The sequence below is a fragment of the Fundulus heteroclitus genome, chromosome 10 (assembly GCF_011125445.2).
Source record: "Fundulus heteroclitus isolate FHET01 chromosome 10, MU-UCD_Fhet_4.1, whole genome shotgun sequence".
NCBI lineage: Eukaryota > Metazoa > Chordata > Actinopteri > Cyprinodontiformes > Fundulidae > Fundulus > Fundulus heteroclitus.
In genome coordinates, this window is record NC_046370.1 from 7,826,557 (window position 1) to 7,841,596 (window position 15,040).

The 15,040-nt window shown below is 39.3% G+C and overlaps 1 protein-coding gene across 2 annotated transcripts in view; it reads left to right on the plus strand.

Annotated features, from left to right (window-relative positions):
• LOC105918691 (A disintegrin and metalloproteinase with thrombospondin motifs 14) overlaps nt 1-15,040 on the plus strand; it is an 80,186-nt gene that overhangs the window by 30,905 nt on the left and 34,241 nt on the right. Inside the window, exons 5-6 of one of the 2 annotated variants that reach the window (XM_012853832.3) lie at nt 5,396-5,479; nt 10,796-10,952. In XM_012853832.3, the coding sequence (XP_012709286.2) occupies nt 5,396-5,479; nt 10,796-10,952 (241 nt within the window). The remainder of the gene's footprint in view (nt 1-5,395; nt 5,480-10,795; nt 10,953-15,040) is intronic. The other variant, XM_012853839.3, reaches the window with a different exon arrangement.

A 15,040-nucleotide genomic window follows, 5' to 3' on the forward strand; every position in this document is an offset into this window, starting at 1 on the left:
AAGGGGGGTGGAAGAGGGGGAGAGACATGCGGCAAAGGACAGTGGGTCAGAGTCAAACACAGGTCGGCCGCGTCGAGGACTAAGGCCATACATGGGTCGTGCTACCTGCTGCTCCACCAGCGAGCCCCGTGAGAAATTATCTTTGACTAGATCGAAAGCACAGAGAAACCATTTGGAGTGATCTGGAAAAAGAGAGCTCTTGTAGGCGTAAGGTCAACGCAAAGGTGTCTGTGTGCACCATACATTATTTGTATTTGTCACTAAAAAAAACTTCTAGTTCCTTTTTATTGAAAAATTACAAGTTCCTCTGATACTGCCTTCTAAAGCAATAAAACCTAAAGTGAATATTTCACATGACATCAGTGCAACATGTTTACCAAAGAAATATGCCTGCTTTTACATAAGCAGGTTGTTTTTATGACAGCCGATTTGCTTCAATGCCTTAATGAAATCATTGGACTACACCTCAGGGCCCAATGACCCTAATTAACCATGCAACCTTTTGCAGCCAAGTGCTCAGTAATATTGAAAGGCAGAGCCTAGCAACAGCATGGGGCTCTAGGCATGATGAGACAAAGGTTTTTGCCCTGCATCAGAAATTTAATATAATGCAAGAAAATGAAAGAAATTATCAATTATTCTCTAAAGAACTTGGCTGATTCAGCCCTATATATAACATAAACACATTCTTCATCGACGCATACCCGATGAACGCAATTCTTCAAAATGTTATTTCAGGCCACAGTGAATCTGATAAAATGACAATAACAGTGTTCGCTGGGAGCATCTAATGTTTTACTTAGGAAGTTAAACTCTCAGATTTTCAAAGATATCAATAAAAAGAAAGCAGGATGCATTAGGGTCAATAAAACTTTGTCCAAACTAATATAAAGTAGTTATTATTATTATTGTTATTATTATTATTATTATATAATTATATAATTATTGTATTATATATATATTGTATTATATATTATGATATATTATATATTATTATATTATTATATAATTATTATATAATAATGCTTGTAAAGGGGGAAAAGTGGTTCTACTAAGGTTGGCTCACAAGCTAACCTGTTTTACACTGCAATGTTTCCCAATGCTTCTTCTCCATCCATCCATCCATCCATCCATCCATCCATCCATCCATCCATCCATCCATCCATCCATCCATCCATCCATCCATCCATCCATCCATCGTCCTCTGGTTATCTTGGGTCGGGTCGTGGGGGTAGCAGTTTCAGTAAGGAGGCCCAGACGTCCCTCTCCCCAGACACTTCGGCCAGCTCCTCTGGGGGAATCCCAAGGCGTTCCCAGGCCAGCCGGGAGACATAGTCCCTCCAGCGTGTCCTGGGTCTTTCCCTGGGCCTCCTCCCGGTGGGACGTGCCAGGAACACCTCACCCAGGAACACCTCATCCTGACCAGATGCCCGAGCCACCTCAACTGGCTCCTCTAGACGTGGAGGAGCAGCGGCTCTACTCTGAGTCCTCCCCGGATTACTGAGCTCCTCACCCTATCTCTGAGGGAGAGCCCAGTCACACTACGGAGAAAACTCATTTCAGCCGCTTGTATCCGGGATTCTGTTCTTCCGGTCATGACCCAAAGCTCGTGACCATAGATGAAGGTAGGAACGTAGATCGACCGGTAAATCGAGAGCTTCGCCTTTTGGCTCAGCTCTCTCTTCACCACAACGGATCGGTACAGCGCCCGCTTCACAGCAGACGCCACATCAATTCGCCTGTCGATCTCCCGCTCCATCCTCCCCTCATTCGTGAACAAGACCCCAAGATACTTGAACTCCTCCACTAGGGGCAGCACATCCTCCCCAACCCGGAGGAGGCACTCTACCCTTTTCCGGTTCAAGACCATGGCCTCAGATTTGGAGGCACTGATTCTCATCTCGGCCGCTTTGCACTCGGCTGCGAACCGCTCCAGTGAGAGCTGTAGATCACGTCCTGATGAAGCCAATAGGACCACGTCATCCGCGAATAGCAGAGACGCAATCCTAAGGCCACCAAAACGGATCCCCTCAATACCTTGGCTGCGCCTAGAAATTCTGTCCATAAAAGTTATGAACAGAATCAGTGACAAAGGGAAACCTTGCTTCTTCTCTTTTTCTTTAAAATGGATAGTCATGAATTTATTAGTAATATGTTGCTTAGGTTGCAAAAAACAACAGTATGTAGACTCTTTAAGCGAAACATTTTTTCGTCACAACCACAAACTTCAATGTATTTCATTGAGATTTAATGCAATAGATAGGGAAAATTGTTTTGCTAATAGCATGCAATAAATATATGTTTAGGAAAATATACTATCAAAATACTTTAATACTTTAATTTATTCATTTACTTTTTTTAGGTTGGTGTGAAGGTGCACAGGTGAAGTGAAGCCTGTTCTTTGATGTGTAATACTACTAGCAGTAAACATTTTGTTATATTTTTATCATTTACTATGGCGGAGCCTACCTTCTTGTTTTATAAGCATGTTTTAAAGCTCGCAATAAGTTGCACTTTGAATTCAGGACAATTTCCAGATGAGGTTATTAAAAAAATAATTTCAGCTATTTGTTTTTATTAAACAAAGGAGAAGGAAATCAATTAATCGGATTCAGTAAAAACAGAAAAAATCTGAGATTTTATTTTTAGGCCATTCACCCAGCCCAACTCTGCGGCCTTCACAGAACAGTTGTATATACAGCAATTAAATCACACACAGGTTGACTCTATTTACTAATTCAGTAAATTCATTCCTGAAGGCAAGTGATTTGATTTTTTTATAGGGGTATCGGAGAGAATGCAATAAATTCAAATGCATTCTCAAAATTTGTTGCATACAACTTTAAGTGTTTAACATACATTTAAGTGTAACTTAAATGTATGATATTCTTTTCAACTTTTTACTCCACTCTATACATAATGCTTGATTGGGAATGCTGCACCTACCGGTTGATTTTGTTATAAACAACAAATTTGTCTGCAGGAAAAAGCATTTTAACAAGAATTGTACCTTATACAGGTTCCACAGTATAATTGTATCAGTCTAATTCAATAACACACCTGGAAAAGAAGGTTGTTTACAGTGTGTAAGAGTAGTGTGTGGCGTGTAGGTTGGAAGAACAACTGATTGAGATGAAGATTACAACAATAAATAAATAAATGGAAAAATAGTAACTTAAAGTCCCAATAATTATAAATCAAACGATGCCATCAAGTCTTTATGCTATTTTGAACAATTTACCAATTAGTGGAAAACTTACAAGAATGTATGTTTAGCTTTGAGGCTGCAACTTTACATATACATATTTTGAAGGAAAAAAGGCACCATTTATAGATAATAATTGACTGTGACTTTATCTACTCCAACTGTGAGCTCTTAGATGATGAAATGCACTTTGAAGAAGATGCAGTTGTGGTAAAAACCTGTTCAATTGCTTATCTGGTGGGAGTTCCTGCTGTGAAAACTCCTCATTTTAAAATTCCACCAGACAGAAACACTTCGTCAGTAACTCTAACTTGGTGAGTTAAAACGCTAGCATGTCTGACGGCTGTTCTAAAGAAAGTTATGCTTGTAGTAAAGCCAGATGTAGCCAAAGGCTTGTGCCGTGGTTATATGGACATAAAACAGCACGCTGACAAGGCCAGAGCCCAGTCGATGCTTTTTTTGCGAGTTCACAGCAACCTTTGTTTGATCAGATGTTTGCCATGTGGCTTCTCTTTATTTCATCATAGGTCTACATTTTTTTATTAATAATTTAATGGATAAAACATGGTTTCACAGATTTTGCAACTTGCTTCACCGTTCCCTTATTTTAAGGGAACGGCGGTTACATGTTTGAATGATGCATGGTAGGGTGCTCTGAAAACGTGCTTTCTGGTTGTACTTACATTTTGAGATTTTCTAACAAAATTCAATATAGGGAAAGATAAACATAAATAATGCAAGCAGTTTAAAAAAAAAAAAGTTAGCAACACCATGTGTGAAGAAACAATTGCCCCCTTGTTAAATCATGAATTAAGTCTAACGAAACTCTATTTTGGTCAAGTTTTACTTTTGGTTTGCACCCAGACCTGATTACTGCCTGAATTCTGAAATCAAGAAATATCTTAATTTCTTCCCTGATAACATGAAGTAAGGTAAAAAAGAAATCATAAACCAACATTCAAGAACATTTGAGAATCAAACTTCTTAACAGTGGTCAGTCTGGAAAAGGGCAATAAAGCCATTAAAAAAACACATTTGCCAAAAAAAAAAAAAACATCTTGAAAATGTACATTTTTTTATGCCAGTGACTTAAACTGAGCTTTTTGATGGCTTACCATAGATATTTTATTACATTTGTTTTTTGTTTTTTTGTTTTTTTTTCTTCAATATTTTTTGTTGAAATGCCTTCAAAATGTTGTTTGGCTGTTTGTTTTTTTGTTTGGTAAAGCTATTTTCTATACTGCTTATCTACCTATTTCAGCTATAATAGGTAGATAAGCAACTTGTTACAGATGTTTCACATAAAATATTCAGTTGGCATATTATGGGAAAGAATTCAATTGAAAGATGGCATTTAAGATGTTAAATACATATTTATTAGTGTTTGTTATTTACAAGATCTAAATTAATACTGGAATTTATAAAATACACAAAATATGGTCATACCTAACTATTTTTTCACAAAAACAAAATCCACATATCAGGAAAAAAATAAATGTTATGAATCAATGCCAGAACTTTTTTTTATCACCAGCCCCCGCTGATTTAAGCATATTTTCTTTTTACATCAGGTATGTATGGTTGGGACTAAAGTTAATAAAGGCATTCATAAAAAGGTGTTAAAAGTATATGCTGATTCATAATATCTGAAACAACAAAAGACGTAATCAAAAATCTAAACCAAAGTTTTGGTGTGGTTTAGTACCGCATAAGGCCAGACTTTTTTTGGATAGCATTTTTCCTGTAAAAACAGAAATTACTATGTGAAAAGTTAATTTTGCATTATTCCGGTTATCTTTCCCTGATATTAAAAGTTGTGTGACAGCTAATACGTTCAAGTGTGACAAGGGAGCAAAAACAGTTTTCTTTTGGCTTAAATAAAAAGTTTATACCCCTTCCCCCCCCCACCTTGGAGAAAAGCTAATTATTACTTTTTGCTGGTTTTTAAATGTAGCAATAAAATATCTTTAATCAGTCCGGTTAGGCCACAAAATACCCATGGACTGTATAATCTACTTCCCACGCTAATTTCAGTTTGAATGGCAACTGTTTATTTTGCTTTCCTCATATGATGGTCACACTGTTTACTGCTGCAGTCTGTCTGAAGAATAGACATGTTTTCCTGTGTAACATAAAAGACTCAACTGAGACCGTTGAGCAGTGACAGAGCGCCTCTACTTTTTCTTTCAGGTTGATGAGATCTACCACGACGAATCTTTGGGAACCAACATCAACATCGTGCTCGTCCGCATGATAATGGTCGGCTACAGGCAGGTGAGTTATGTCACGTTTAATATGCAACCGTGCTTTTAAAGGTGTGGCATTTTTAAGTTTTGTCTTTGACTAGTTTGGCTGGTTCGGAGAACTAAAAGCAGTTTCATTATACCAATATACTGTGTATATATAGATGCATGAAAAGCTACATCATTTAGTTTAACAATGAGGTATGTTATTCTCAGATCAAATTATTTGATTCTAATTCTATATTTTCTACAGTGTAGTAAATGCTTAATTGTGCCTAACTTTAAAAACTTGTCACCATCAACAAACCCCTTAAAAAAACTTTAGATAACTACCAAGCTGCATTTTTCCTTCAGATCTGGGTTAATAATGGAAAAAAAAAAAATAGCTGGAAACATTTGTCTGAGATTTTGGTCCATGTCAGCATGATAGCAATAAGCAGTCGCTGAATATTTGTCGACTGCAAGGAAATATCCCCCAATCGTTACACCCACATCACCAGCCTGAACTGTTACTTAAAAGCAGAATGAATCCATGGTTTTATGTTCTTTATGCCAAACTTTGATGCCAGTTTCTTGATGGCAGAGCTGAAATTAAGAATCTTTGAGCAAGGCACAACTTCTCCAATCTGTTATTGTCCAATTTTGCCAGTAATAAGCTTCTGGTTCTAATCTAACATGAGAGGCTGCTGGTTCATCTGCTGCTGTAGCCTCAGGTCAAGGCTTAACATGGAGATTCAGAGATGGTATTCTGTATACCGTAATTGGAATGAGTGTTTGTTTGAGCTACTGTTGCCTTTCTGCCATCTGGAACCTGTCTGCCCATTTTCCTCAGTCACCAAGAAGACACTTTTGTCCACTCAACTGCCATTAAGTGGATATCTTCTCTTTTTGGACCATTCTCTATAAGCCTGCGAGATGGCCTTGTGTAATAAAAAAAAACCCAGTAGAACATCAGTTTCGGGAATACTCAGACCAGCCTGTCCGGCAGCACAAACCACATCATGCTCAAAGTCCCTTCAATTGACTTTCTTCCAAAACAACAAACCCCAACTCTAACCTTGCTGTCTTAATACAAAACAATGATTTTCCATGGTATTAATTATTGTTTAGTAAACAGACACTCCAGAGTGCGTCTGCCTCATACTCCGAAGCAAACACACTGAAAGCACCTTTCTAATCTGAGACGTCTGTTTAAGCTGCAAAGCTTCCTGCAGTTCTTTGTATAGTATCTATGCTGCCAATGCTGCTGCTGCGTGCCTCCATGCCGCCTGCATCTTTTAAGCTAATACTAACCCCCCAGCTATTTTCAGATTATATCGTTCGTTTTTTGTTAACATTTTATGTCAGAGCATGATTGTGTTCTTCTATGCATTTTTAAAGGTAGATTTACCATAGAAGGACTGGAAATGAGAACATTTTGATCGTCTACCCTCCTGCTTCACGGTAGCTTTTAAAAATGTGAACACAACTGTTGCTGGATGCAGGTGGATATATGATGAATCCGTTTGGATTGGACTGGAAACAAGACAGGCTGAGAGGCCAGACATGAAATAGGAAAAAAAGAGGAAATGATGTAAATCCAGACACTTCATCATTTTCCACTGAAAGAGGTCAGAGCACTGAATGTGGTTTGTTATGGACTGTAATATGATAATAAGCAACTCCACCCTCCATCCAGTAAGTCATCAGTCAGTGTCGAATTTGTCCAGAATTAACATAAATTGAAGATATATATTAGTAAGCCATCGTTTTGCTTTTTCTCATTTTTAGTGATTTGTCTTTAAAGAGGCTCAGACTTAATGGTTAGCATTATCAGCATCATATACTTTAGGGGACTGTTATGGAACAAGATATCCTGGTCTGTTGTTTTAAGTACACGTCAATCAAGAAAAATAAATAAAAACAGGCTATATGATAAAAGTGGAACGTACAGAAATAACTGGAGATTTGGTTGGACTTTCTTTCATGAATAAAGTAGTGTAAAAGTGGGCATAACCAATATCTAAATAGATAAATTAGATACAACAATATAACAACTGTAGAATTGGAATTGTAGAATTACTCATCAATTTTTTTTTAAATTAGACTATGCCCATGTTTAAGAATTTTTTTAAATCACTTTTAGCTGCTTTTATATATCAACAACGTACTGTCCCAGCTGTACCTGAATGCAGCATGCACAGCTGTTGGGGTTAATCCTCTCTGCACACTTTGTTCTGCACATAAATATTTTGCATGTGTTCAAGGTATACAACAACCTATATGACCACAAACAGGCCTTATTGAGGCAACCGGTTCTATCCAGGAGTCTTTGTCATTTCTGGCTGCATTGACAAAAACTCCAGCATGGGTGTCAAATTGGTTTTAGAAAAACTGAGTGAAAGTCTGGCCCTACTCGATTCGCCCCGTCCAACTCTGCGAATCTGTGGATCTGATACAGCGAGTCTACGCATAGAAAGCTGAACTGTCCTTTTTCTTTTCTTTTTTTCCTTCAGGGGTGTTACATGGTTTCTAAATAGTCCCATTCAATTTTACTCACTTCATTCGTTAATGTCGTCGCTCTTCAGTTTTTCCTGGACATCCTCAGAGAACAATTCCTCTCATCCTTGGCCAATCACTGAAAAGCAGTGTGTTCATGTCATAACCCCACTCGAGTCCACTTGGTTTGACCCAGAGCAACCCGGCCCTGAGAAAACTGTTATTGAAAAGCTCGTAAGTGGATGGAGCAGAGTAGAGTGCGCCAAACCGATACAGTAGAAATAAGGCTTTAGAGGTTGCTATGACCCCGATAACTGAGAATTGGCGCAGGCAACAAGCTGTATGAGTGTGATAAAAATGTAAAGAAAAAGGGTCAAGGGGTATGTATACTTTTGGAAGACACAGGACTTCCTGACATTCTTCTTCATTTAGTGATTGACTCAGTGTCTGCTCTGAAGTATTATGTTATGTTGCGTTTACGCGTCAAGATAATTAGCCAGATTTTTGACAGTTACAAATGAGTCATTTGCCAGGTAAGCATTTCCATCTGTAATCAAAAGCCTTTTATTTCTCCACGATTGGCTGGTGTTGACACAGACTTACCTTTTTTCGGTGTTAGCTCTCTGTTTGCTGTTTATACAAGCCCCAAATGAGTGAGCACAAATTAGTTGGATGTGTCACCAGCCCTGCTTTCAGCAGACATTCAGGAGAAATTAAGGCATGACTTCATTTTCTAGGCTTACTTGCTCTATTTTGGATCCAAGATGAACTTATGTTATATGGAGGAGAAAGTCTTTCAACTTGCTCACGTTCAAGCTTGGATCATTTTCATTTGGACATTATCCTACATGTAACCTACATGTTGGCAGTTTAAGAAAAAAACTATTTGCTTATGCGTCCACCTACATAGATTCCTGCCTATTCCCAACTCAGAAATCCATCCACCTGTCCACTGGTCTGCAAAACTGATTTGTAAAAGTGAGGTGTGTGAAAAAGGGGACAAGGTTTTTAAGATTCTCTTACAAATAAAAAACCTTGAACGTTTGTCAGCCAATTTTATTAATAGTCAATACTTTGTAAAACCACCTAGCAGCTATGGCTTCAGTTATGTCTCCACTATCTTTTCTCATCAGGAGACTGACATTTTTGCTTTAAAATAGCTCACATTCAGTCTGATTGGACACAGAGCACCTCTGAATATCTGTTTTTGAGTATTAGTACATATTTTGAATTTGATTTAGGTTTAGACTTTGACTGGGCCAAATTATTATGCTTTGATATAGCCTGTTCCGATGAAGCTCTGGCTATATAATTAGCAACCCTATCCCGCTGGAAGGGGAAGCACCAACCTATTCCTTAAGTCTTTCAGAGTCTTTTAACATTTTCTTTTTGGGTTAAAAGAAATCTCCAATCAGCTTCCCTCTCCCTAGTGAAGAAAGGCAACCTCTAAGCATTATGTTGTTTTACATTGGCTTGTGGTAAATAGTTTGAACAAAGGCTTTTTCTCTTGAAATCCTTCCATAATCCTTCCTGGATTTTCAAAGTACACAACTGATAGTTGTCGTGTAGACAAATTCCACCACCTGAGGTTGAGATCTTTGCAGTTCTTCCAGAGTCCTTATGACCTCCTTTATGATCTCCTTGCCTGACTTGTCCGCTTAGCTGGACGGCCGGGTCTTGGTAGGCTTGCAGTTCTGCTGAACTCTTTTCATTTTCAGATGAACAACTGAACAGTGCTCTGTGAGATGTTCAAAGCTTGTTATTTATTTTTTTCTAACCTTTGAGCTTCTCCACGACTTTGTTTCTGACCCGTCTGCTTCGTTCTTTGGTCTTAGTGATGTTGTTCACTAATGTTCTCCAAGAAACCTCTAGACAGCTTTACAGAATACTCTATTTAGTATCTATTCGACTTCTTAAAGAAATTGGAGTATTGGAGTGAAAGGGGGCTGACTGGAAATGCACACCACACTTTTCAGATTTATGTTCGTAAAAAAAGTTATTTTTATCTATGCACTAATTTGTGGTCAAGGATCACACAAAGTCAAATGGAAATACAGTCAAGTCAATGGGTTTGATAGAACAAGGTGGGACAAATGTTTAAGGGCTTTGTACAGTCGTAGTCAATAAATTAGAATATGCATTTATTTTGTTTGTCAGATTAAAAGTACCTTTAAAAAAAAAAAACTATCTTTAAGCCAGCATTAAACATACATTTCATTAAGCCCCCATTTCTGCATGACACAAGTTTTCATTGTCCTGATGCAATAATCTACCATTAAATGCTTTGGTTTTATTAGCTGGAGGTGGAAAAGTCAGAATTAACAGAAATAAAGGCTGTATAACATCATCAGTCTGTTTAATCTATATAATGTGTTTCCCTTAGTAAATTGAGTTACTGAAATGAATGAACTTTTCAATAATATTCTAGTCTATTTAATATGGCTGGATGTGAGTCATCTTATCACCTTTCATGCAGGAGTTCAAAACACTTGAAATCTTCTACAGACCTTGTTGGAGAGCTCTGCTTCAGAAAATGTATCGTGAGAAAGCTTCTGAAAAGTGTACACACCATTGAAAGAATATTTCTGCTTTTGTTTCATCTGTGGAGCACATTTGAATGATCTGAGCTCAGTAACGGTCTCGCATATAGAGTCTGCGCTCATATGCCAGACGGTTGATGTGAGAGACACGTAAGCTCTACTTTTGGCTGCGCGGACGTTCCCTCTTTGCAACGTTCTGAAAGTTAACCATGAAATGTCAGTCGGTCTTATTTAACCTGCCGAGCCGAGGAACCCCTGCCGACGGGATCGATAGGAAAGAGCAATTTAATTTCCGTCCGCATGGCTCTGTTCTCTTTGTCGTTCTGCAGTCTATAAGCCTGATCGAGCGTGGCAACCCATCCCGCAGCCTGGAGCAGGTGTGCCGATGGGCCAACACTCAGCAGCGGCACGACCCCGAGCACGCTGAGTACCACGACCACGCCATCTTCCTCACAAGGCAAGATTTTGGTCCCGCAGGTATGCAAGGTACTGTATTTCTCTCGATCGAGGACTGTGCAGACTGAGTGCTGATATCTGCTTCCGTTCACAAAAACAAGGGGTTGGCTTGCTGAGGTAAGGTAGATGGAAACTTTTTATTATGGGGTTACCTGCTAAGGAAATCTGCCAGCGGGGACCTCACAGGGTGATAAACCTGTTTTCCAGAACCTTGCGGACCTAATTTTGATGCCACCCTGAGAAAAAAAAAAAAGAGAGAGAGATTGGTAATGTTGAAGAAGGATTTTGGCATGTAGAGAAAAAACAGAGATGTTAGTTGTTTTCTTTGCTCCTTCGAAGATTAACCGAAATGCAAGTTCACATGTATGCAGTAGTTGGCGATTTTTATGCTATACATGTTGTTCTCACCCTGTGTTTCTTTTTTTCAGCCCTTCAAAAAAACAAAGTTTGAAGTGAGCAGCCAAATCTGCACAAAAAACTGCCTCCAGAATCAGGAAGCGTTCACCGAGCTAAAGCTTGGTACCTTGCATTTACCTGTGCACAGTCTCAACTTCTGATGTACATGTGTCAAGTTCAGAGGATGGCCCCCGGGCTGCTTGCTTTGCTGGTCACACCCACGGATGTTGCCATAGATGCAGTTGTGTTGTGCTCATAACAAGCCCAGTTTCTGTAGCGTGTTACACCATGTTGCCCAGGACCCCGCGCTGTCTCCCAGGGTCAGGAGAAGACATCGCACCCTCTCGTCAGTATTTTCGCCTTGGGATGGTGGATTCTATACCCAAATATAGATTTTGACTGGGTGGGAATTATTTTTTCGGGGGTAAATGAAGACATTAGAACTGTTTCCGATTGGAATCACGAAGAACACTTTGCGCAATCATTTTATTTGATGTTAGGATCTAGTTTCAAGTTCAGGATTTAAAATGCAATGCCTGGCAAACAGCCTTCTTAATCCTTTTGAAAATTTCTAATGCTACAGCCACAAACTCGAATGACTTAGATTAATTTATTTATGTGACAGACCAACACAAAGTGCATAATTCAGAAGGGGAATAATTTTTTTTCCCCCAATAAAAATAGAAAGTGGGACATGAAATCAAATTCCATTTATTTTACTCTATTGCTCAGAAATAAAATCCAGTGAAACCAGTTATCTCCAGAAGTCTCCAAACTAGTAAATAAATTATAGGGTTAATCTCATTATACTTAAAGGGTTTCTGTGAAGGCCTTGTTAGATAACGGCATGTAAAAATCAGCATCGTGAAGACCGTGATAAATAGCAGACAGGTCAGAGATAAAGTCCTGGAGACTTTTGAATTTGGGTTTGCACTGTTTAGTCCATCGTCTTACAAAGGAAAGAGTATGGCCCAACTGCAAAGCCACCAAATACAGGGTAATCCACCTACACTGGCAGCGCAGACAAGGGGTGCTCTGGAGGAGCTGCAAAGATCCACAGCTGAGGTGGGATAATCAGCAGACAGGACAACTATAAATTATGCGCTCAACGTTTCTGTCCTCATTGGAAGACTGCAAAGAAAGTTTATTTTGTCTTAAAACAGCCATGGATGTCCTGTTTTCACATTGCAACAAGCGATATAGGGAACACAGCAACCAGTCTTGGTCATACGAGAACAAAACTGAACCCTACAACCAAAATTCGGTGTGTTGTGCAAAACTAACATCCCTGAACACACCATCGTGTAGAACATCATTTCCCCACCATGATGGTGACAGAATTATACTTTAGGGTTGTTTTTCATTAGTAGTAGGGATACAGCTATTGGAGGATGCTGAAGACTTGGATGGAGGTTTATCTTCCAGTGGGACAATGACCCTAAGAAAACAGCAAGAGTTGCAATGGAATGGTTTACATCAATAATGTGCAAAATCAGTCCTCAAGGACCTGTGTTCTGCATGCTGTGGATGTCTACCGTACTCGGTTCGGCCACATGTGGAACAAATGAACGAGTCATTAAGAGACTGCAGAACCTGATTACACGCTGAGGGGCAGCCATCTGAGGGAATGACCCAGTTAAATGGCACCTGGGAATATCTGGGTAGATTTGAAAACATAACCCAATAAAAAGTTTATGGTGCTAATGTGGGAAAAAAAACAAGAAACAAAAAAACAACACTAAAGCATACAAGGCTTACGATTACATTTTCAAGGCACGCCACGGTATGACATCGGACTCTGATGAAGAGGATGCTCTTAATTTTAAGAAGAACCCTTCTTTATTAAATCGTCTCCAGAGGTTCTAGAGGAGTTCCCAGAACAGAACCAGCTTTCTTTATTGGCTTGTTGAGCCTGTTAAAGTCAGTTGCTCTGATGCTGCTTCCCCAACAGAAGATGGCAGAGGAGATCATACTCTCCACAACAGGCTTCTAGAAGATCTGCAGCATCTTGCTGCAAACCCTGAAGGACCTAAGCTTCCACAGGAAGACCAGTCTGCTCTGTCCCTTCTTGTAAACAGCTTCACAGTTATGTCTCAAGCCCAGTTTGTTGTCTAGGTGAACACCAAGGCATTTATACTCCTCCACCTCCACTTCTCCTCCCAGGATGGTAATAGCGTTGGCCACTGTACCCCTTACTGTTGTCATCAGAGGAAGAAAAGAACAACAACATGCTACTGCTGCTGCATGTTGGCGCTTCAGGGTGCAAGCATTCAGAGCTGACCTCTTTGTGAGAATGTCTTTAGCATTCTCCTAATTTCCCTTTATCTGCCTGTGAGATAAAGGGTCATGCTCCATATCTGCTTTCACATGTCATAGCTTCACCTGAAGCATTCATAAGCTCGTTGTACTGTCATTTATCACCGGAGTAATCAGCTATATGAATTAGAAATACAGCTGTCGCTAAGAATATTAAAATCCCATTACACTACGACTGAAATAACCTTTTTTTTTCCCCCAACACCAGCCAAATAACACAAGAGCGTTTGATGCCAGCTGTTTGCCTGCTGCATTTTCTGCTTTTTACCTGCATGCCAAAAAAGGTCTTCTGGTGGTCAGAAAGCATGAGCAATTCTCTGAAAGCTGCCAAAAATGAGGCTGAAACGAGCGTGCTTCTGAACCATGCCAAATGCTCGGAGCTGAATCGCTGCACACCTCTTGATCGAGTTATGTCTATTGTTTGTGCTTTGCTTAAATTTTTTTTTTTTGCTGCGGTGCGCTGTAAAATACAGTGTATAGTGTATGTGTAGCTTTATCTATGTTGGAGAGACGCTCGGCCACGGGAGCGCCGGGCTTGTGTTAGCTGTTCATTACCATGATACGGGCTGCTCATGCTGCGTTTTCATTTAAATGTAAGACCATTAGTATCACAGTTTTGCATGCCATTTGTCAGTCCGAGGCTCAGGAGGGAACTCGTTCTGAGTAGTTACTGAATATGAGTGAAAAGCACCATTCACACCTCATTACAAAAACAAACTGCACAGCTACTTTTACCCTTCAGAGATTCATTAGAGGTGGTTTACCTTGAGTACGTGAGAATGCTACTTTCTGAATACAAACTGCCCTACCAGATCATTAATAATGTATGATACTGATTTTTTTTTTTAAAGAGTTGGTGCAATCATTTGTATTGTATGATTTTTTTTTTTCTGAACCTAATTACACTGCAGAGTTGGTCTGAAAGCCAGCTGTCCACAGTGAATCCATAATTTATCACTGGGTACAACCCGCTGTGAAAGGCTCTACTGGTGTCTCATGTAGAGACTGCAGGGGAAAGAAGAATGGAACACGTCGATGTTTTCTCAGTAAATATGTTTTAGAGTCGATGTGAAATTCACACTACATGTTGACAACCCAAGTAACAATCTCATACAAAACAAATAAAGAGAAAGGAGCCGCAAAGTTTGTGGAATAAAGTGAAATGACAGGGGAAATCCCTGAAAGCCTGATTAAAGGGGGTGCGAAAAGGCATTCCAGCCCAGAAAAGCAAAAGAAGAACATAATTTCACTACTGGCAAGCCTCAAACAAGTGCAGCTTGCATGATTCCTGACCGAGGAGACACAAAAATAATTGTCTAACAGTGTGTAACATATATATTGATCGAGAGATGTGTGGTGCGATAGGAAGAAAAAGAGTAAATAAAGAATTCAATACAAGAACAGTT